The sequence below is a fragment of the Macrosteles quadrilineatus genome, unplaced genomic scaffold (genome assembly GCF_028750875.1).
Source record: "Macrosteles quadrilineatus isolate MER2022 unplaced genomic scaffold, UCM_ALF_1.0 Scaffold_3__2_contigs__length_128488019, whole genome shotgun sequence".
Taxonomy (NCBI): Eukaryota; Metazoa; Arthropoda; class Insecta; order Hemiptera; family Cicadellidae; genus Macrosteles; species Macrosteles quadrilineatus.
In genome coordinates, this window is record NW_026542596.1 from 115,816,162 (window position 1) to 115,841,408 (window position 25,247).

Here is a 25,247-nt window from a genome sequence, read left to right on the forward strand (position 1 = left end):
CTCTCTTCGGAGCATGTTGATTGTTGGACTCCCACCCTTTAACATGTGCTGAAGCACCAAATACGGGTCTCACTGGTGAAGTCGCACTGTCCTCGATAACTGCTCTATGTGGTATGAAGTGCTTGATGTGATCTACCTCGTCACTCGGAACTGATTCAACGATTCCTTCAGTCTGCCAACTTCTAAACACTTGTTGATACTTATTGAAGTAACCACCATTTTTAGTTTTGTCAATCGTTGATTGAAGCCGTTTCTTTGAAAGTTCCAAGTTATTAGGAAGCATGACCTCGACCCAAGGTAAGCACACTTCATAACGACCTTCGTTGTTAACACTCACCGTATTCCTAAAATGCTCTAGTGTCATCTCGTGTAACTCTTCTTTTGACTTCTGTTCTACGGGATCAGTAATACCAAGTGTCTCTAATTTCCAGAACATCGAAATATCCTCAGAAGGATCACTAAAAGAAAACATACTAACACATGATGTATTGCATTCTGCCTTACTGTTATCAGTTTCCACAACACTAGATAAGCGACCCATTATTGTCCAGCCTAGAAAGGTTTCCATTGCTACAAGTCCACTATTCAGCTGAACTTTGTTACCTGTGAACAACTTACCAGCAACATCTGCACCAATTAAAACTTCAATTTTACCTTCTGATCCAGCCACATCCGAAAGAACAATGTTAGCAGCTTCTATTTCCTTAAGTTCTGGACCTCTCCTAATACTAGGGATATTTTCACTTATAAGAGGTTGATCTAAAACCTTGAACCTACACTTATATTCATTATTCCTATTGGCAAGAATGATTTTAAACGTGTTATGTGAAACAACATCCGTCTTAACACCTCCAAAAAGTGAATGAGTTAAACTCTCTTGTCCCTCGGGATACATACCAATTTCAGATGCTGTGGACTCAAGAATATAAGATCTCATCGAACCTGTATCAATTAAGGCTCTAACAGGACGAATCAAACCTTCATGGATCAGATTGACCCTCAATGTCTGCAGATAAATCTGTGATTTTGTTTGTTGTCCTAAGTTAGATAGATCTTTGACCTCATTACCGGTACTCCTGTTTGATTTTTCTTGCAATTCTTGTTCCTTATTACACATCAAGGTAGGGTGTTTACGGTAACAAATACTACATTTTAAAGGCCTTATACAGAATTTTGATGTATGTCCCTGAAATAGACATGTAAAACAAGCTTTTTTATCCAAAACAATTTGTCTTTTTTTACTAAAATCCATTTTTTTTGGCCTGAAGGCAATCTGCTTTTTTGTGAGCTTCTGAACAGAATATACAATTGAACTCTTTTGACTTGTTAGTCAAGCAAGATGCTGAAGGCATATTGTTTGATGTTTTATCAATATTACTTCTAGGGCTTACCCTCTTACTCGTACCGTAACTAGTCTTAGCCAAAACAATTCTTTCTTCACCTTCAACTTCTGATTTGATGAACTGCCGCAATCTCTTCAATGTCTGCTCTTCTGTTTCTGATGATTCTTTATTCTCTCCATCTGAAGACAAACTGCATCTCTGCCAAGCTCTAAGAAGATCATCTGGTAAGCAGGATTCTACTAAAGGCAACAAAACACAAGCACATTTATCTGTTGTTACCTCTAAGCTTTCCAAGGCTCGTAGTTGACATTCTAATTTGTCGTAAAACTGCATCAGAGACAAACTATGTTCTGTGTTTTTCAGTACCAAAGCTAGCAGCTCCCTAACATATACTTGTACTAGAAGTCCATCCCGCCCAAATCTAACTTTAAGTTCCTCTAGAGCCTTAGGATAATTATCTGCTGTTGGTGGAAAACTCTTTACTACTTCATATGCTCTAGACCTAGGAATCATACTTTGTAACAAGTATTGGAACTTTTCTGCAGCATTTAAGGTCGGTTCCCTATCTATTGTTTGAAAAAGACTCCAGAAATGTAGCCAGTCCTTCGGATCTCCACCAAATTTGAGCAATTCAACTTTTGGAAGTCTTACTGTGTTCTGCTTAGGTACTAAAGTACTGTTGTTACTTACAGAATCGCGGAGAGAACGAGCTTCATCTTCTAATCTGTTACTTACTCGCAACTTGTATTTAATTAATCCATAAGTCTTCTTGTATTCATCCTGTTTTGCTAGTTCAGCTTCAATTTCTTCATCAGGTCGTTCTACAAGCATTAGATTCAATACTTCTTTATCAATTTCTTCCAACTCATTATATCTTTGTTCTAATACGTCATAAAGAGCATTAGCTTCATCTAATTCTTCTTGACAAACTTCATTAAACTTCGATACTGATCTACTAAATGTTGTTCTCAATGCCTTTCTTCTTTTTAACAAGGCTTCCATGGTTCAAATAAAATCTATACTTTTCCAACAAATAAATTACTTCCACCAATGCCAACACGTTGGGCGCCACAATGTTACGAATGGAACTGACAAAAAACAATGAGTACTCAGTGAAAGTAGTGACAATAATTTATTTTAACCATTTTACTAACATCTTCTTTATAAGCCAACATAAACTCAACTCATTTGTTTACATTCTCTCCTTTAAATTAATAACATGTGTTTTAATTATTATGAAGCATACAATATTAACATTGACAACAGCTGGCAATTACCAGTAAGTTAAACCATTGACTATAGGTTAAACCAACACAGCACATATAACACTGACCATAATTATTGTAGCCCTTCATTTCCAAACAAGTTGCCGCAAACCGATATCAAATATCTCAAATAGTTAAAAAGTTAAAGAGGGTGCAAGTTAATTTTTTTGCCACCCTCATGGTTATTTGGAATTGAAACGTTTTAGGGCACCATTTTGTTATTAGTAAGCCGATTTTGGTTTTCTTTATGTCAATGTTTATGTTTTGTCAAGACCTGTAAAATTATGTCAAACTCGACTATACTTGTCATTTGAAAATTTTGAGCTACCCCCTACCCACGCTACCCCTAAAGGGAAAATTTTCAAAATTGACGATAATTATTGTATAGCCTCTCATATCTAAGAAGGTTTCCGCAAACAGATTTTAAATATCTCAAATGGTGGAAAAGTTAAGGGGGGGGTGGTGCAAGTTACTTTTCAGCCACCCTGTATACACGCGTAAATTGATAGGCCTATCTGTTATCGTTTCGTGTTTTGTGTACAAACGGATTGTCTGACAAGATGCGTTTCTGCCATTAGTCATAAAAAGGCAATCCTGGGGCTATCAAAATTAATTATAAGATTACTTCTTCACGAAAACCTTTTGTACTGGTGGCAATTATTAAGAGATACTGTGGGTATTTTGCCCGGCGATTTTTGTAGAAATCCCACATAAAGTCTTCTCGTATCTATACCTCTAATGAAAATGTAGAATGCGTGTTTACACAAATTGATTGTCCTAACTCGCCTATATTGATGGGAGGAGTTTATATCCCTCCCCAGCAACCCTCTGATCTTTACCTGGGATTTTGCGAGGCAGTTGACGAGGTCATGCTATCTGTCTCCAACGACCTCTCTTCTCTATACCTTATGGGCGACTTCAACCTTCCGGATGACAAATGGTCCCCGGAGAGTTCAATTGTTAATCCTAGCAGATCCCAGCAAGAACTCATAGATCTTATGACATCTTATCAGCTGAAACAAACTAATACCATCCTGAACTCCAGGGGAGTGCTGCTTGATTTGGTGTTCACCTCGTCGACCAACTCAACTGTTGAGGCTGCGCAAGACATTTTACTTCCTGTTGAAGAGGCTCACCCTCCACTTACTTTTGTAGTCAACAAATGCATGGATAGTACCTGCAATGTTTCTGGTTTCGTCCCGGACTTCAGGCGGTGTGATGTTGAGGCTATCTACATTGAACTCAATAGAGAGCTTGGAACCACTTACTACAGTATTATTGATGTAAACAGCTTCTTTGACTCATTTGTCTCCACTATTCGTGAAATCATCCTGAGGCATACAACTATGAAGAGATTTGGTCCATCAAAATTTCCTTGCTGGTTCGATAGCCAATTGAAACAGCTCACAATCATGAAGAAGGCCATGCATTCCAAATTTAAAGCTTCTCAATCACTGCGTGACTACGAAGAGTTTTCCCGTGTTCGTCGCCTTTGTAAGACCTTAAGCAGAGATTGCTATGCACAATACATTAATCGAGTTAATAACTCTATTCCACTTAACATAAGGTCTTTTTTTGGCTTTGTAAACAGCCTTAAATCAAATAGTAGCAGCTTCGATTGTTTCAACTACCACGGTGAGAAGGCCGAACGTCCTGAAGATATTTCCAACCTTTTTGGAGTTTACTTTTCATCAGTTTACCAGCAGTCAGCAGTGACTCCTCCAGTTGACGATTTCAAAACTCACCTGAATTTGAACTCCTGCAGACTAAGTTGTAATGACGTTCAAAAGAAGCTGGCATCTCTCGATCCTTACAAGGGAACGGGGCCCGACCTAATACCTCCATCTGTACTGAAGTACTGTAATATGCTACTGGCTCCTCAATTGACACACATCTTCAATCTTTTACTTCAAGAAGGAATCTTTCCGGATACATTAAAAACCAGCTTTGTTGTTCCCATTCCCAAAGTCCAAAACTCTTCCGATGTAAGTGACTTCAGGCCGATTGTCATTCAACCCACCTTGGGGAAGGTATTTGAGAGTCTCGTTTTAGACCAAATAAAGCCCCTTTTTGACAACCTCCTCTCAACTCACCAGCATGGGTTCTCGACTGGCAGGTCAACCTCGTCCAACCTAGTAATCTACCAGAATTTCCTAGTTTCCAATGTGTCGATGGGACTTCAGGTCGACAGCATTTACTTGGATTTCCAGAAGGCTTTTGATCGTGTTAACCACCAGATACTACTTTCCAAATTGGCTGGTTATGGAGTCACTGGACAACTCTTGAAATGGTTCCGCTCATACTTGGATAACCGGGAACTTATTGTAAAGTTTCAACAATCAATTTCTAAACCCTTCACTGCAACATCTGGCGTCCCTCAAGGCTCACATATGGGTCCATTTCTGTTCTCATTATATCTTAATGACATCATAGAACTCATGGATGTGGATAAACTGTTATTTGCTGATGATATTAAGATTTTTACGGCCATTTCTTCCATTGAAGATTGTACAACACTCCAGAACTGCCTCAGGAGGATATGCGACTGGTGTGTCTCAAACGATATGAGTCTCAACATCAAGAAATGTACTGCAATCACCTTTAGCCGTAGCAAGAGACCTATTATCTTCAACTATACCATCGATGGCAGTGATATTTCCAGGAGGACCTCAGTTCGTGACCTCGGGGTGGTGTTCTCATCAAACCTCACATTTCTTGACCACATGGAGTTGGTTTGTGGCAAGGCGTCAAGGGCACTGGGCTTCATTATTCGCACCTCTAGACATGGTCTCAGCATCACAGCGCTGAGGTATCTCTTCATCTGCCTTGTTCGCTCAGTACTTGAATATTGCAGCATTGTGTGGGCTCCCTATGCAATTGGACAAATCGACCGCCTACAGAAAATCCAAAGAAGGTTTCTTCGAGTTGTTGGACTCAAGATGGGTTACAACTATGCAACAATTCCCATCAGCGACATCGAAATTCAATTGGGACTACAATCTTTACATTTGAGAAGAGAATTAGCTGATGTTTCTCTTCTCGTAAATCTTTTAAATGGTGATGTTGTATGCCCTGAGCTACTTGGTCGGATCAACTTTCGAGTTCCAGGAGAAACTCGCTCAAGGAACCTCTTCGCTATTCAAGCCTACGCCAACAACTATGAGCACAACAGTGTGATCCCCCGTCTCCATAGGATTGGGAACCTCCTGTCCCCGCACGTTGACCTTTGGAACACCTCAGTTGTGACCGCCAAAAAAATCTACATAAATCTGAAAGGACACCATCGTTAACTGTATTCACTGCCTGTATTATTGTCCGTATTTATTTATTGCATGTTATTGTCTGAATTCTATTGAGCGTTTTTTATTGCCTGTTATTCTATTGCCTCTGTATTTATTGCCTGTTGTTCTATTGCTTCTGCATTTTTATTGTCTGTTATTTTTTGTATGTATTTATTGCCTGTTATTGCTTGCTGTATTATAGCTTGTACTATAGTCTATTAGTTATAACCTGTCATTATAGCCTTTCATTACCTGTTATTGCTTGCCGTATTTATATAGCTTGTATTTATAGCCTGTTATTTTTAGTCTTTCATTGCCTGTTATTGATTGTTTTTTTTTTTTGTTGTTGTCTGCATTGCCTGTTATTATTGTCTGTTGTTTTCATTGAATATCATACTTACCCAAAGATTTTTCAAGTTCAGTTTTGTTTGATATAATTGCATTAGTAATGTAGTGTCGTTGTTAATTATGCCATCTTGTAATTGATTATGCTAACTACTATTGTATAAATGGTGTTACCGTGAATAAATAAATAAATAAATAAATAAAGGCAGCCTGGGAGTGGCGAGCAACAAGTCTGTCTTATTTCGTGACTCTGCCTATAATTTTGAAACAATATACTTTTCGCCAAAGTATTATTAATGCACTTAAAGCTGTTTGAATTCTTAAGCCCTGTAAAAATTAACGCCACCTAATATATTGTACAGTTACAGTACTGTGTTGGAGTAGAGTAATTCACCGAGTAGGCCTATATTGTTGTGAGTGAAAATTTAAAAACGTACGTTTTCAGGAAAAACACTTTGCAAATTTTTTTCCCCTTTTTTCAAAACTTTTATTATTTTTTTTATTTCATTAACATTTGAAGTTTCATAAAATGTCCATGGTAACGCAATATCTTTGGTAGTTTTTTTTTAAAAGAGCATCTTTAGTGGAAAAACACAAAATCCTGTCACGACCATAACAGACGTTTAAATGAATATTAAAAATAGTTAATATTATTTTTATAACTATGTTTTGCTATAAACTAATTTACTTTTATGACCATTATACATTAAAAAGGTCACTGAGCTTTTAGTATATTTGGTATTTCTAAAAAAAAATTAAAAAAACTCAAAAAAATTGAAAAAAGCCAATAAAATCTTTTTAAGTTTGTATAACTCCGAAAAAACTTACCAAGACCCGAAAAATCTTTATGTTTGCATAGAGGCGTGCTTCTTTTGTGTATAAAACATTGAAATATGACGATATTTTAATTTTTGAAATTTTTATGATAAAAATCATAAACGTGATGGTCAGGGACAAGCGGTACGGTCGTGAATTTTCTAAAAAAATCTAAATCTTTCTAAACAATCCTTTAATTATACTGTTAGTTATAATAAAAATATGTGATTTAATTGAACTAAACTGTTCAAATTACAATTATATTAAAGTTATTGTCACGACCAAACATACTATAATCCATAAGGCTGGATAGGTCGTGAAAAAACCCGCGATGGTCGTGAAATTACGTGTTATTTGGCTCTGTTCTGGCGGTAGCTCTGCACCTCATGTTCGAGGATACAAAGTGGACTTCTAGGTTAATCTAGCAATTGAAATATCTTATAAACAAAAATTAACACCATGTCTACTTCATCGAATGACTATGTACGGTCATGGACACACCAAAATTACAAAAAACACAACCTTTCCTGTATTAATCTTGTAATTCCTCCTTTCAACTCGAAACGACCGGCACTACAATCCTGACGTACACCCCGAACTAGTCTCTAAAACCAACTGACTCCATCAACGCCAGGCTTGCCACTGTCGTGCTCCAAAGTTGAAAATTTTTCCCAAATGGTCGTGACGCCAAATCGAGGGACAGACTTATTATGTCATGGTAGTCAGTTTGCAATGACAATAAAATTATAATATGCTCCTTTTTTGTAAGTTTAATAACCATTGATGGCATAAAAATATGGCTTTATATATTTCGGCATGAGTAATTAGTCTAAAAACAGCGTGAAAGTTGGAAAATGTACCCTAGGGACACGTCATGGTCGTGAATTTTGAGACTTTAAAAATACGAAAAAAATACCTAGAACCTATTTAAAACCAAATAAATGTGTGTAACATGTTGCCCCCATCCCAAAAAATATTAAAACACATAATAATAAACTACAAATCCAGTAGCTACGAAGTAAAAGGCCAGGGACATGAAAACGTAAGTTTTTAAATTTTCACTCTTGTACGTTTTGAAGACGTTGTCTATTGCAATACTGAGCACACATATTGGCTGACAATACAAATTCTGAATTGTAAATTGAAAAACTTCTAATTCGTCCATTAGTTAGATTTATATTGATGTATTGTTAAATGACGTTTCATATTAAACATTTAATTTTGATTATCAGCAAGTTTGTTTTTCGTACCTCAAGTTTACTAAATACTTTAAATGCTTGTTTTATGAGGTAAAGGGAAAATTGTCAGATAAATTGGTGAGGGGAGGGTAGGTTTAAATAGACGGCAGCATGAATTGTGGGGGGGACTACTCCTTTGGCTTGGGGGGGGGGGGGGGAGGATTGCGCCTCTGGGTTAGGGGGGGATGGGCACCTCTGGTAGTTTGTTATGCCAGGATTGACTCTTTCTAATCCAGGCAACCTAGCTATTGTACACACCACAAACAATAAACTTTAAAGAAGTACTCAGTTTTAGGTTGTAAATTACAGTTTCTAAGTCATTAAACATTGTACTACCACATTACACATTTCTTTTAAATGGGTTTGTATGTACTGTATTATGTGGTCATTTGTTGCAGGTGGTGTCTTATTATTCTTGATATTGTTGATCATCATTATCATCATTGCAGTGTCAGGTCCCCGAACTCTAACGTCTTCTCCAATCATCGATGGACGATATGTGAGAGCAGTCACATCCTGCGGCCCTGTTGAAGGGTTAGTTTTAACTACCATTTTGTAATCTATAATATTAAAACGAAACAGTGTTTTTTTATTTCACGATTCTGAATCAACCACTCGACGGATTTTCATGATTTTTGTGTTGAAAGAAAGATAATTTTAAAAACTAGGGAATGTCGAAGCCATAATTTTAGTTTAGGTTCCCAGTTTTTTAGGAATTAAGTTTTAATTTTTAAAAAGTCTAGCAGCCGACGCTAAGATTCTAAACTAGCTTTTGGCATAAAATAATTTGCTTAACATAACAGCTGTAAACATTCAGCTTTTGTGTCACAAATTCAGCATTTGGATAAAAATGTTAAGTCATACTTAGGGTTGACTTATTTATACTATGTGTAATGCTAATCATTGATATGTTTAATTCTTCTGTAAGAGGATGACAGATGAATTAAATATACATAGTAAAATACTAGGATGTTCAAATTATTTTTTAAAGCAATCTTTGTAATCTTCGATTTGTTTTAGAGCAATATAATTTGTTTTAACTAACAGCTGGTTAAATATAAAAATGCTCTGTAGAACTATGAGGTTATTTTATTTACTCTGATTTGTCATTGATTTTTAAGAAATGAGTAAGATTAGTAGACCACCGAGAAAAGTAACACCATCGATGTTTACAAGTCGAGGTGTGGAACGAGTCTTAAAAAAAGGATATGCAAATTATTATACTGCTCAACTTTTTTAGGAAAGAGTAGGAAAATTCATTTTTACACGTTTTAATTCATATTGGTTTGTTTACAATCAATGTTTTTGAATGATTAAACTTTGTTTGGATTAGGCCCGGAAATATTGATGTCATAAAGAAGGAGATCAAGAATCCTCAGGAATACAATTTTAAATTACCACCAAAACCCAGACGGGTTTCATCCAAAGATATACAGATATAAATGACATAGATTGAGCACAACGTCATCACCTAGGACACTGCAATTAGACTATAACCATCCTTTTCTGAAATCTAAAAAGTTGTTTAGCGTGTGGTTAGTTGTAGTTACTGTTGTATTAAGTATGTTCTTTTAGTCATATGATTTATTTGTGTTTAAATATCTTTTGTTGACAGATGATTTTTGTAAACATGTTTTTGTAAACATTGGTTTAGTTGGAAATAGAGTTTGTTGAAACAAGATGTGTGTTTAATATTGTTGTATTGGAAATAGAACATGGTGGCAGCTTAGTGGATTTTTATCGAACTGAAAGTCTAAAACCACGCATAATGTCAAGTAAGGGCAGAAAAAAACGAAATACTCGGAGGCAAAGGTATGAGGATAACGGTGAGGACGACGCCCAAAGTGAACTCAACTACGTTTCAGAAAGGGACTCTAGAAAGACTAAAGATGAGTCACGAGGTTTTGCATTGGGACATACGAACCGAGAAAATGATGCAGTTATGTATACTCCTACTCCGATGGTCAATATCACGTTACCAACTCCAGAAACGTTCTCTTTTATTCCGAATGAATGGCATTCCTGGAGGAATCACTTTCAAAGGTACAGACGGGGTTGCGGTCTGGATAGCACTTCCGACGCTCGGCAAATCGATGTACTTTTGTTTGTAATGGGTAGTAGAAGTGAAGATATTTTCGATTCGTTTTCACCAAAACCTAATACTTATGACTAGGCTCTTAGGGCCTTTGATGAATACTTTGTGCCAAGACGGAATATAATTTATGAGAGATCAAAATTTTTGAGACACAAGCAAGGGAGTGATCCATCTGAAAAATTTATAACAGATTTGCATGGCCTTGCGAAAACGTGTGCATGGGGTGAACTAAATGATGAGATGATGCTTCTCGTCCTCATTATTGGTATGCAAGATGAGGGTCTGAGTGATAGACTCCAGCTGGAATCTCAATTGACTCTGGAGAAAGCAATTAATACCTTGCGCCAACATGAGGAGCTAGAACGCCAAAAACATGAACTTGCCAATACTAATGTTTTTTTGGTAAATAAAACGTCAGTTCAAAACGGTAAACCGAATCGGACAGAAGGAGTTTGTGACCAGAAATACATCGAGGATGCAGAAAATACAAAGAAGTGCAGGAAATGTGGTTATGATTGGCACGGATCACTGGCCGAATGTCCTGCTAGGAAAGCCAAATGTGACAAATGTTCCGAGATTGGACATTTTTTTCGATGCTGTCCCTACCGCGAAAAGTGGATGAGAAAAAACAAAAACGTTGTTAAAGAAATCGAACAGCAAGTTTCAGACTGTGGAGATCTACAGGTTCCTGAGATTTTCATCGGGAATATAGAAAACAATGACAGAGCCTGGGCCCAGGAGGTAAAAGCAAGCTGTGGAAACCAAGTGTTAGGGCTTATAAAATTTAAACTTGACACAGCCGCTGATGTAACCATGATTCCAGTAGGAGTTCTTGGTGATTTTATTAAGACTCTGCCTCTAGGAAAGTGCAAATCCCCTGTGTACAGTGCAAAGAAGAAAGAACGAATCAATATTTTGGGAACTTTAAGGCTGAAGCTTAACCATAAGGGTGTATCGGTTTATGATTATGCGTATATTTCTGATGAGATCAATGTTCCACTTCTTAGCAGACGTTCCTGTGAAGAGCTGAACCTGGTGAAGAGGATCTTTTCTGTAGATTCATCAGATATTGACTGGGTTACTAAGTACCCTAATTTATTTCAAGGATTGGGAAATATGAAAGGAGAGTACAAGATAGAAATGAAGGAGAATGCAGTTCCTTATGCTATATCCACCCCCAGGGTTGTACCAATACCTTTAAAAACCAAGGTGAAAGGTGAAAACAGTTAGACGATATGCTTGAAAAAGGAGTGATTGTCCCAGTTGAACACGAGACTGATTGGTGCGCACCAATGGTAGTTTGCGCAAAAAAGAGAGGTGGGGTTACGATCTGCGTGGACCTATCCAAACTCAACAACAGTGTGAAACGTCAGTTTTATCCTATTCCAAAGATTGAGATTTCATTGTCCGAGATTGCGGGAGCCAAGTACTTCAGCAAGATCGATGCGAAATCCGGTTTCTGGCAACTGAACCTTGCAGAGGAGTCTCAAGATTACACAACATTTATCACCCCTTTCGGGAGGTATAAATTCTGTAAGTTACCTTTTGGAATTACATCTGCTCATGAAGAGTTTCAGCGCCGTATGTCAAAAGCTTTAGAAGGGGCAAAGAACTGTTTAGTGCACATTGATGACTGTTTGATATGGGGAAGAACGAAAGAGGAACACGACGAGTGTCTTAGAGCCGTTCTAGAGAGAGTGCAAGCTAATGGAATCACTTTGAATAAGCAGAAGTCTGAGTTCTGCAAGAAGACTGTGACATTTTTGGGGTTTGTGCTGTCTAAGGAAGGAATCAAGCCTGATCCGAGCAAGGTACAAGCAGTTGTGGACTTACCAGCCCCAAGTAATGCTAATGAAGTCCAGAGATTCATGGGCATGGTCACTTTTCTGGCTAAATTTATTCCGAACTGCAGTGAGATTTCAAAGCCAATTACAAGCTTGTTAAAGACTAAACACGATTTCTTTTGGGGACCAACTCAGGAAAAAGCTTTTGTCACAGTGAAACAGATTTTATCATCAGAGCCATGTTTAACTGTTTACGATCCGGAAAAGCCCTCGATTCTTTCTTGTGACGCTTCAAAAAAAGGTCTTGGAGCGGTTTTACTACAAGTTGAAGGAGAAAACAAGAAACCTGTGGCATATATATCTCGGACTCTAATGCCTGTTGAAGAAAACTACAGTAACATTGAGAGAGAAGCGCTTGCGTGCACTTGGGCAAGTGACCGTTTAAAATGTTTCCTGATGGGTAAAATGTACACAATTGAGAACGACCACAAACCGCTTGTCTCAATTTTCAATAGACAAAATTTGGACGAGCTCTCACCGAGACTACAGCGATTCCGAATGCGTATGATGAGATACGATTATCGCATGACCTGGACCCCAAGAAAAGACCTTGCCATAGCAGATCTGCTATCGAGATGTCCTATTCCGGCTAATGAAGATGGCGAATTGACAGAAGAAGTGGAAGCCTTCGTTCATGAAATCAGTATGTTTAGAATAAACACTACAGACGAAAATGTGACAAAAGTACTTCACTCACAAATGAGGGATCCAATATGTGCACAACTCAAGCTAAAAATTTTAGACGAATGGCCTGAAAAATCAAGTTTACCTAATGAGATTCAAGAATACTTTAACGTGAAAGACGAGTTAAGTTGTATTGATGGGTTATTGCTTCGAGGAACTCGGATGATAATACCTCATGAACTACGAGCGGAAATGCTTAAGAGGCTTCACAGTGGACACTTGGGAATCACAAAAACAAGGAAACGTGCTTTGGAAACCATGTGGTGGCCTGGAATTTCTCAAGAAATAGAAAGAAAAAGCAAATCGTGTCCAGTGTGTATTCAGAACTCAACTAATCACAGTGAACCATTGATTCCAGAACTTATGTTTGGAGGGAAAATAAGAGACAATCTTCCATCTACTTTGGTTGGAAATCCTGTGGAAAATAAAGACTTTTTTGAGAGGGAGAATAAGTACCAGTCGAAGTATAAGATGCAATTTGATAAACGACATGGAACGAGGGGTTTAAGTGAATTAGAAGAGGGAAGCATGGTATGGATCACAGATCTACGTAGACATGGTAAAGTAGTCAGGAAATTGAACGAACCACGTTCCTACCTTGTGGACATTGACAAGAAAACCATTCGACGAAACCAGAAGTTCTTAGTTCCTGCACCATACTACGGAGAAGATTGCATTCTTTCAAACTGTTCATCTACGGTCCTTAATTGTCCATCTAACTCACGTGATTGTCCAGACGCTGGCACAGTTACCCATTACGGAAGGTCCATCAAGATACCGAGGCGGTACCGAGCTTCATGAAGATGTAGACATCTTGAGGCGGGATGTTGTATTAAGTATGTTCTTTTAGTCATACGATTTATTTGTGTTTAAATATCTTTTGTTGACAGATGATTTTTGTAAACATGTTTTTGTAAACATTGGTTTAGTTGGAAATAGAGTTTGTTGAAACAAGATGTGTGTTTAATATTGTTGTATTAGAAATAGAACAGTTACGTTTGGAGGCGCTGAATATTTTATAGTTTAAATAAATTAATATGGGGAATTACGGTGTACATTGATTCAATGAGGGTTGTTTATTTATTAAGGATATTAGAACTGATAATGGAATGGATAATAAACATAGACAATTAATTACGTCACTAGCTTTACTAGCGTGTTTTACGTTTTAAATTCCTTCAACATGTGACCAGTTATTTTGATCAAATGAATATTATTTTATTTTTGACTCAGCTGTTTACCAAAACAAACTGTATAATGTTGTTTTTACTTTTCTTTGTTTACACTTATTTGAAATGAAATGAAATGAAATGAAATAATATTTTATTTCCCATTAATTATTTACAGACAAATACATTGTATTTTTTTCTTTACTTAAATATGAAACAGCAAAATATTACTAACTAGATAACAAAACAAAAAATATATACTGTAGAAATAAGTAAATAAAAGTGTTAAAAAAAATACATTCTATAAGAAAGGAAAAAGTCTACATAGGCAGGGCCTGTGCGTAGACTCGAGTTGCGAAAAGATTAATTTAAATGGGAAGTAAAAAATATGTTGGAGAAAAAAAAATCGTATAATTTAAACTTTTTTTTTTTATTTGTCTTGCTTGACAATTTTATTAATCCATTTATTTAGCAATTATTGATGTAGTGAAATTGATATAAAGGATATGTGTGGATGATTCTTTTTAATGATGTCAGGACACCAACGTTATAATTATGTGTACTGTGAGTTTTATTGGATGTTTTCGTTTTATTTTAGGGGGTTTCTATTCAGACCTACCAGAAAATGTGTATAGTATAAGTAATTGTATTGTGTTGATATTGATTATGGAAGAGGCAGGTATGCATTGACTAGGCCTATACACTTTCTCAATTGATAATTACTCTTTCTACTGTAGGCTGCTATAGAATTTGTCTTTATACGTGTAAGCTAGCTGTTCTGATTTATACGCAGTTTTAACTGACTACTCCCGTACGTAGGACGGGCTAACACCTCGTATTTATTCAATTTCTAAAAAACATATGTTTTAGTCAATTAGAGGTGCAATTAATTAAGGTAGGCCCCTAACTAACAGTGCTTTTAAGAATATGAAGATTTTTAATGATTTGTGAAAGTAAAATCCAAAATAGTACAGTATAGTGTAAAAGAATCAATTGCACTCATGTTACTTTCTAAGGGCTGCCTAATTGAAATAAAAATACCAATAAAACAGAGTGATTTTAATTAGTAGATCGGCAAACTGCATTATGAGCTGTCCTAATAGTCCTATGTTCTATGTAATTTCCGCCAGCAACAAGTTTTCAAAAGTTAGTTGCCTGATAGTAATGCATAATGTATAATATTTTTTCTATGTTTTAATCCATTGACACAATGGAAACAAATAAAAGGGTTCACCTCCAAAAATATTTCATCAAACAAATCAAATTTTACAAGACTTAATGATACATTTGATTATTAAAATAGTAGCTCTTGTCTTAAATGGGCAACTGAAATGGAGATTTTAATTACACTACCTGTCACGTTCCAGATTGCTGGAAGACGGAGCCATTGTGTTCCGAGGTATCCCGTACGCCAGGCCACCGGTGGGTGAGAGACGATGGCGAGCACCTGAGAAGTTCACTCTGGAGTCTTGTTGGAACGGAACCCTCAAGACTCACAACTCCTCCGACACTTGCTGGCAGGTCTACAACAATGGAACTATCAACGGACGAGAAGACTGTCTCACTCTAGACATAGTCACTCCTCAAGTCCGATACATCAACCCCTTGCCTGTACGCATAGAAGTTTTGTAGTTTTATATTTTGACAAAAAAGAAAATTATCTTTTCTGTATAACAAAACACAAATCCAGCCCCAAGTGGTGTGAGTTAGAAGTCATGAGTTTTTGGTTTCTTCATTTGATATTGTACAGTAATTAATTGGAAGGTCAGCGAATAAGGCCAAGTAATACGTTTTCCACCATTCTATGTTTAAAGTAGTCATTCTTTATTACAGCTGATGACAAAGAAAATTATGTTTTCTTAGCTTAAGTAAGGGAAGGCTTTCAGCTGGAGCTGATTCCCTTAGGATTTCTTGCTACCAATTATTACAATTCAGCAGGTTTTCAACTTGGCACAACTATCGCGGTACTTTCCTGTTAAAGGGAACATTCATTATTATCAATCTGATTTCTTTCGATATATCAATATTTTTGTTTTCCTTTACGGTGGTTACCTTCTGTTTTTATTATAATACCGTCAAACACATTTAAATTACAAATTGACAACTGATCTTGTTTAGGCAAAACATAAATAAGTAAAACTGTCCTAAACTAACCTAACATAACCAACCAAACTTGCTGGGTTTGCTGTATCATTTCAAAATTTCGTTTGATAACAGAAAAGGCATGTGAGTAATATAAAAACGAAATTTGGAAATTTTACAGCAAGTTTGGTTGGTTAGGTAAGGTTAGTTTAGAACATTTTCATTTCAATATAATATTTTTAAATTGTTTGTTGATACTGAACAATATTTACTTATTGTAGTTGTCAGCTGACATCTCGTTCATTATCGGATCAAAAATAGAATATCGATGTATCGGAAAGAAATCATTGATAATAATGAATGTTCCCTTTAACAGGAAAGTACCTACCCAACTATCTTACAGATGGATTAAAGTGTTAACATCTAACGCTATAGATTATAAGAAAATAGTATACATATTAAACACAATATAAATCATTATATCAGTTTGAATTTGGTATCAAGCAATTATAAAAATATTTCGGGATATTTATGAATTTTCGATGACTTTTTGACCAAAAAGATTAGTCTCATTACAATGAACATCATCATCATCCACAGTAAATTTCAGTACAAATTGTAAAGAAAAATAAATGTTCTTTACTCTATTAAAAATATATCTTCTTCTTTACTTAACTGATCATTCCATCAACCAAAATCACCTCACACCTATATGTAATACAATTTAGGTATTCCATACAGGTGTGAGTATAACAAAAAGTTGCCCCCTGGTGGGGTTTTAATGAATTTAATTTACACTTTTAATTGAACTACTGAGGACATTACAATCACAGAGCTGCGCAGTGGAAATAAAGATGTTAAGTGTGGGCCCTGTAATTAAATATCCCAGAAGTCCGATTTATGGACCGTGAGAGGTCTGATATGTTGTCCTCCTTCACACCTTCTTCAGCTTAATTCTAACACTTCTTAAAACTAATAGATGTGTCTATTTGATCACTCCATGAAATAAAATGTGCTGTTCTGATGAAAGATCGTGATATGAATTGATACTCTGTAAAACTGTAAAATTGCAAATAATAATATTGAAATATTGATTGAAAATATTTGTGAAACTGTTTGTTCAGGAAATATTTATCAAAAGTATGACTTCAAGATGTTTATATATACTGGATTCGGTTAAGCCGATTACTCATGAATTCACCAATTTAATATTAAATATTATGAACTGAGCTTATAAAAATTGCACTGTCAAAATATATTTACAAAATGTGATCATCAACACTCATTGTGAATACTTTGTATACCTCTTTCAGTTAAGCCATTTACCTCTTTACTTTACCAGTTTTATACTAATGATACTAACAGCTGAAACACAGGATAATGAAAAGATGGTGATTTGTAAAAATACTGTATAATGAGTCGGATTGAGCTGTGATACAAGTAACAAATATAAACAGTGTAATAACCTTTTTTGTGCACAATTTAACAATATTTTGAAAGGGAGAGTGAGAGAGTTGATTGTAAGATTGAATGTTCAAATTGGCGGTTTGTTCATTTTTTAAAACTGCAAAGTCTCGGGAAAACCTAGCCTCGATGATTTTATTTATTTGTTTTGGATCACCAGACTCCCCAAAGATGTTCGTAATTATCAAACTGGCCAGTTTACAATTTAATCAAACAGGGACTATTATGTAGGTTTGTGATCTGCATCACTCCTTGCTGATCAGTGCAACGGGGCCAATCGACTGCTGAGTCGATTATTTGATAATTTTTTATTTAATATTTAATATTTATGAATTTAATGGGAGTCTATCCTCATGACCCTTTTATCAACCCTAGCCTTCGACCGAGCACTCTGTTACCCCCATTTACGTTACACAATCAAACTCTCACTATTTAAAAATGTAATACTGTTCAAAATTATTCTACACATGAAATACAAACGTTTTAAATAATAATACTGATGATGATAGAATCTGAATTTACATAGAATACAAAAATAATAATATCACAGATAAACATTGCTCTTTAAATTAATATACCATTTCAATTCAATAAATAATTTTCATTTGACTAGGTTCACTATTATAACTTAAATTCTTTGTACGACATGACCAAATTTAATAAAACATTTTATCCTGAATCGTGACCATGTGCTCTAAGTAGACCAAATGAAACATGAAAATCTCAGACCAAACAAAACATGATTCATAACTTGTAAAACGAGTGGTACATGTGAAAAAATGTGGCAGATTGGCAAGACTATTTTAATACTAAAACACAAATAACACAATACATTTACTTACGTACACATGTCGACACATTAACATTCATTCCGACGAAGATTCACGCGTACCGAACATTTAAAAACTGACTCGTGGTAATTTGTGACTTTTTGTCTGACCGAGCGGAATATCACGACACGGTTTTTTCTGGTGTAGGACTTATTAATTCTTGTTTTTTCGAGCTGGCGTTTAATGATTCAATTGAAAATACCGTCACGACGACCCGCGATTCGCTAGAAACTGACATTTGCTATCGATATGATGCATGTACGAATTTTCATCACGAACGCGAACAATCAATCCGGCATCTCAACTGTCTCGACTTAATACTAATAAAACACACCCCCAAATGCAATTCGGCGAAATTTTGACAATTGCGATCGTTTGATGCACGTACAATTTCCGCCCGAACGCTAATTTCCGAGCTACGAATTAAGATATTAATAAATTCGTCCTACACCAGCGACAAGACGCGACTTCACATGTTGACTACGCGATTACTGAGCCACGAGTGACGAGACGATTGCACACGGCACGGCTCCCAACGGTCTTCCAGTTCGTATCCTTCCGCGTTACGTCATGTTGGACTGACTTGTCCATTGCCTGTCGCGGATTTTAAATCTTTTGATTTGAAAATCGGCACAGAAATCTCCCCTGCCAAAAAAATTGGCCCGAGCGACCTTCAGGTCCGCACGAAGGCCTTTTCCATCCCGGGACAATTTCGACCCGGCGCGACGACGCTTGACGTGGCAACAGACGCTTCATTCATACGACACATTTTTTTGTTGATTTTTTTTTCCATTGATTTACATTTAATACATTTAACACGAAACAATTTTACACATAAACATTTGAAATTTGAATAACAAAAATAGAAATTCTGAAACTTTAACAATAATAAACATTTTGCTTTGAGGTCGGTACTGAGAAATTAAAAATTGTTGTCAACTAACACCTTGTGTCATAAACCAAAACTGCATCAATCCATCAACAATTTGAATGGTGTAAACGCGCACGCTTAACACACTGTAGAATTATCTAGCATTCAGCGTTGAGTAGATGTCAACAATCAGTTCATTGACCCGTAGCGCAGTCGACAGTCAGCTGTTGCCGATGGAGTGGGCGGGGGCGGGGGACATTGTTGTGGTGAACGGCCCGATGTCTGCCTGTCTGTGCGGGTAGGTTCTACTCTCGCCCCACCACAGCTGGAACGTGACCTCTGTTGGCCAGCCTTCATGTCGCTCACAGTGGTTACATAACATGACTCAGATGATTCATTGTTTCTCAAAATATGTAATTATGAAAATGTTTAAAACAATTGACCTCAGTTTGACTCTATTTACTCAAAATTGAAAACTATTGCACATGTAAATATAAATGTAAATATAAATATAAATAATCTCTGTACGAATATGACACAAATAAATAAACAAGTAAACAAACACAGAAATATCAATGTGGATAATTGCCTTAGAGATAACAACTGATACCCTTATCAATGCCAACCTGCCTTGGTAGTAATGCCAATCTGCTTCCTTGTTACCAGACCTCTCAAATTAGTGCTATCACTTTTTGTAAAGAAAAATAAAGGTTCTTTACTCTATTAAAAATATATCTTCTTCTTTACTTAACTGATCATTCCATCAACCAAAATCACCTCACACCTATATGTAATACAATTTAGGTATTCCATACAGGTGTGAGTATAACAAAAAGTTGCCCCCTGGTGGGGTTTTAATGAATTTAATTTACACTTTTAATTGAACTACTGAGGACATTACAATCACAGAGCTGCGCAGTGGAAATAAAGATGTTAAGTGTGGGCCCTGTAATTAAATATCCCAGAAGTCCGATTTATGGACCGTGAGAGGTCTGATATGTTGTCCTCCTTCACACCTTCTTCAGCTTAATTCTAACACTTCTTAAAACTAATAGATGTGTCTATTTGATCACTCCATGAAATAAAATGTGCTGTTCTGATGAAAGATCGTGATATGAATTGATACTCTGTAAAACTGTAAAATTGCAAATAATAATATTGAAATATTGATTGAAAATATTTGTGAAACTGTTTGTTCAGGAAATATTTATCAAAAGTATGACTTCAAGATGTTTATATATACTGGATTCGGTTAAGCCGATTACTCATGAATTCACCAATTTAATATTAAATATTATGAACTGAGCTTATAAAAATTGCACTGTCAAAATATATTTACAAAATGTGATCATCAACACTCATTGTGAATACTTTGTATACCTCTTTCAGTTAAGCCATTTACCTCTTTACTTTACCAGTTTTATACTAATGATACTAACAGCTGAAACACAGGATAATGAAAAGATGGTGATTTGTAAAAATACTGTATAATGAGTCGGATTGAGCTGTGATACAAGTAACAAATATAAACAGTGTAATAACCTTTTTTGTGCACAATTTAACAATATTTTGAAAGGGAGAGTGAGAGAGTTGATTGTAAGATTGAATGTTCAAATTGGCGGTTTGTTCATTTTTTAAAACTGCAAAGTCTCGGGAAAACCTAGCCTCGATGATTTTATTTATTTGTTTTGGATCACCAGACTCCCCAAAGATGTTCGTAATTATCAAACTGGCCAGTTTACAATTTAATCAAACAGGGACTATTATGTAGGTTTGTGATCTACATCACTCCTTGCTGATCAGTGCAACGGGGCCAATCGACTGCTGAGTCGATTATTTGATAATTTTTTATTTAATATTTAATATTTATGAATTTAATGGGAGTCTATCCTCATGACCCTTTTATCAACCCTAGCCTTCGACCGAGCACTCTGTTACCCCCATTTACGTTACACAATCAAACTCTCACTATTTAAAAATGTAATACTGTTCAAAATTATTCTACACATGAAATACAAACGTTTTAAATAATAATACTGATGATGATAGAATCTGAATTTACATAGAATACAAAAATAATAATATCACAGATAAACATTGCTCTTTAAATTAATATACCATTTCAATTCAATAAATAATTTTCATTTGACTAGGTTCACTATTATAACTTAAATTCTTTGTACGACATGACCAAATTTAATAAAACATTTTATCCTGAATCGTGACCATGTGCTCTAAGTAGACCAAATGAAACATGAAAATCTCAGACCAAACAAAACATGATTCATAACTTGTAAAACGAGTGGTACATGTGAAAAAATGTGGCAGATTGGCAAGACTATTTTAATACTAAAACACAAATAACACAATACATTTACTTACGTACACATGTCGACACATTAACATTCATTCCGACGAAGATTCACGCGTACCGAACATTTAAAAACTGACTCGTGGTAATTTGTGACTTTTTGTCTGACCGAGCGGAATATCACGACACGGTTTTTTCTGGTGTAGGACTTATTAATTCTTGTTTTTTCGAGCTGGCGTTTAATGATTCAATTGAAAATACCGTCACGACGACCCGCGATTCGCTAGAAACTGACATTTGCTATCGATATGATGCATGTACGAATTTTCATCACGAACGCGAACAATCAATCCGGCATCTCAACTGTCTCGACTTAATACTAATAAAACACACCCCCAAATGCAATTCGGCGAAATTTTGACAATTGCGATCGTTTGATGCACGTACAATTTCCGCCCGAACGCTAATTTCCGAGCTACGAATTAAGATATTAATAAATTCGTCCTACACCAGCGACAAGACGCGACTTCACATGTTGACTACGCGATTACTGAGCCACGAGTGACGAGACGATTGCACACGGCACGGCTCCCAACGGTCTTCCAGTTCGTATCCTTCCGCGTTACGTCATGTTGGACTGACTTGTCCATTGCCTGTCGCGGATTTTAAATCTTTTGATTTGAAAATCGGCACAAAATATAGTTTTGACATTGTGTCTTCATTATGACATTGTTTTCTTATATACTGGTGGGAGAGCCATAATCAATCATGATTAATTAAGCTTTTGGAGAATGTTGACATGGACACTACAGTAATGCGGAGACAACTTATTGCTAATTTACAGTAGAAAAAGATTATATTTAAAAAAAATTATAGTTTACGTCAAACTTTCCACAGGTGGTGGTTCTATTTGGTGCAGAATCTCTATCCGGAGGGTCTCCTGGGCGTCTAGATCTTCCCTCGCCTCGGCTCAGCCGTATCCGAGACGTTGTCTTTGTCAAGCCCAACTTCCGCATGGGTGTCCTCGGATACCTAGCTGCCAAGGCTCTCTCAAACTCAACGTACCCCTTCACCTCAGGTAACTACGGACTGCACGACGCTGTGGAGGCGCTGAGGTGGGTGAAGAACAACATCGTCCACTTTGCTGGAGACCCTGAAGCCATCACGGTGCTAGGACACAGAGCCGGGGCCACCATGCTGACTGCCATTGCTGCCTCGCACAAAGTTGAGGTGTGTAAATGTGTTGAGACTCTCACATGATGTTAAGATTTTACCATTAAAAGGAAGTAGTCAAGAAGACATCCCATTTCCGTGTTAAAGCTTTTAGCCAGTTTCAGCATACAAAACGTAGCTGAGTTGAGCTATGTTGGTGGTGCTGAATAGACTCTGACATTTTCAGGCATAGAAAGTGCACTGATATCAATGAAACAATACTGATTTTAAAATAAACAAGCTAATTTGAAATCAAATGACCAACCAACCATCAACAATACCCCATTTTTCTAGTTTTCATCTAATAATACAAGAGATCACTCCCTTACACTCTATTGTAGACCATAGCATCATTAATCTCACATCAGCTATTATTATAAACAAAAACTAAGGTAAAAAAATATAATTTTGACAGCATCACACTTATGAGTGGCAAATTCAATATCGACCGATTTCTATTGCAGAAGCTGTTCACCAGAGCCTGGCTAGCCAGTGGGTCTGCTAGTTTCCCAGGTATTCCTTTGGCCGAGTCTGAACAGGAATCTCTTCCCTACATCCGAGCCCTCGACTGTAACGAGAGAGACGATCAGTGTCTGCGACAGAAGGTATGGTAATGAATGATTTAACATTTAAAAATATAAGTTACTAACACACCAAGAGTTACTAATTCTAGTGAATCAATTGATTCTTATACAAATCAGATGAGAGTTCCTCACCTGATGAGGTGCTCATTTGGTAAATCTCCAACAACCTAACTATTTTAGTGGAACCTGGATGCTCAAGAAATGTGGTTCTTTGCCAAAGTGCTTGAATAATGAATAAAGGCTTCGTGCAAAGATACAATTATTGACCTTGTAAAAATGTATCCAGTGTTGTTTGTTTGTTTTTAATTGTAGATTGCCACTGTTTATATTTACAGGATGTTGAAGAGCTGATTGACAATGTACCAGATGATTGGGTGAAAGTAGACCATGACCTGCCCCGATTGGACGAGAACATCACGTCCAAACATCAGTGGTTGGTGGTGGACGGAGTTGTCATCAAGGAACACCCCTTGGAAGTGTGGAAACAAGGCAATTTGTCGGTGAAAATTGTCATGGGTAAGGGACTTTCAATTTACAGGAAAATACTTTTTGCTAGCCATTGGCTTTGAAAATACCCTGCCTGTTGGAGACTTTCTAAGGCAAAGTTAACTCGTCTAAAATTATATATTAGCTATGTAAACTCACCTTAAAATATTCATTTTAGGCTAGGCCTATTCTACAAATGTTTAAAGTTAATAAGTTAACAAAGATATGGATTACAAAATGTGTTTTATTTAAACAAATGAACAATTAACATGCAATGAGAAAAGGCTTGACGTTACAATGAAAGGATTGACAATGGTGTATGGGGTTGAAATTAAATTGAAATAAAAAAATAAATTTGAATAATAACTTAAAGGTTCAAATAATTTAGATGTGACATCTCTCAGGGTAGGGTGTCGTGCTGGCTTGAATGCTGATAATTAATAAATTTAATAGCGTCCAAATAGGCCTAATTAAAGTGTTAAATTTACACAATCTCAACAATGGAAAATCTAATTTTGGCGTTGTCCAAAAGGTAAGTCCAATTAGTACAAAATTTTAAAGAGTTTAAAGAAAAGGTTATACATAATTTTGAAGATAATGATTGAGTTGAGTCCTCTTGAGGTTTAGGCTAAAAAAAACTGTGATATAACTTGAAACTGGTCTTCTTGATGAATGAATTTGATTTAGGTAAAATTTTGAGTCCTTCTTCTAACAATTTCAACTTCTCAATGGCTTCCTTCTCTCTCAATTTCAATGTTCACATCACTGATTGTTGAACACATGGGATCACTTTCACTGCTTCTTAAATTTTGATTCCTTAAGGACTAATTTTGAAATGATATTATAAAAAATTTTGATGTATTGCAATTCTCATACATATTTAATAAATAATTAGGTTGTGGGCTTTGTAAAAAAATATAGGCTATGAATGAATATTATTAATGATTAATTGAACATATTAATGAAATTATATAAATTAGGAAATGAATATTAGGGCAGCCTTTCTGAGGAGTGATTATTAGGTGTATGAATAAAAGTTAACATTTAACTCTAGGAGTGGCGAGACCGATTTTCAGTATGTGCTTTGTGGAGTGGCACGCTCATTTTGGTGAATTTGTAAGGGAGTTCTTCAAAAATCTGTATAAAATTAGTATGTAGAGATAAACTATTGAACCGTATATTCATTTTGTTCGTAATAGTCAGTAGAATTCAAAAATGGTAATACAAACCAATTTTAGAAAGGTAGATTTTTAGAAAAAAGTAAAAAAAATAAAATTTATAAATTTATCAAATTTTATTTCAAAAGCAAACACGTGTCACATGTAAC

At 36.1% G+C, this 25,247-nt stretch overlaps 1 protein-coding gene across 1 annotated transcript in view; it reads left to right on the forward strand.

Moving 5' to 3' along the window:
- Positions 1-25,247, forward strand: part of LOC128990428 (neurotactin-like) — a 78,628-nt gene that overhangs the window by 44,992 nt on the left and 8,389 nt on the right. Inside the window, exons 7-11 of the mRNA XM_054412789.1 lie at positions 8,687-8,822; positions 15,448-15,691; positions 22,536-22,868; positions 23,315-23,455; positions 23,770-23,950. Of these exons, the coding sequence (XP_054268764.1) occupies positions 8,687-8,822; positions 15,448-15,691; positions 22,536-22,868; positions 23,315-23,455; positions 23,770-23,950 (1,035 nt within the window). The remainder of the gene's footprint in view (positions 1-8,686; positions 8,823-15,447; positions 15,692-22,535; positions 22,869-23,314; positions 23,456-23,769; positions 23,951-25,247) is intronic.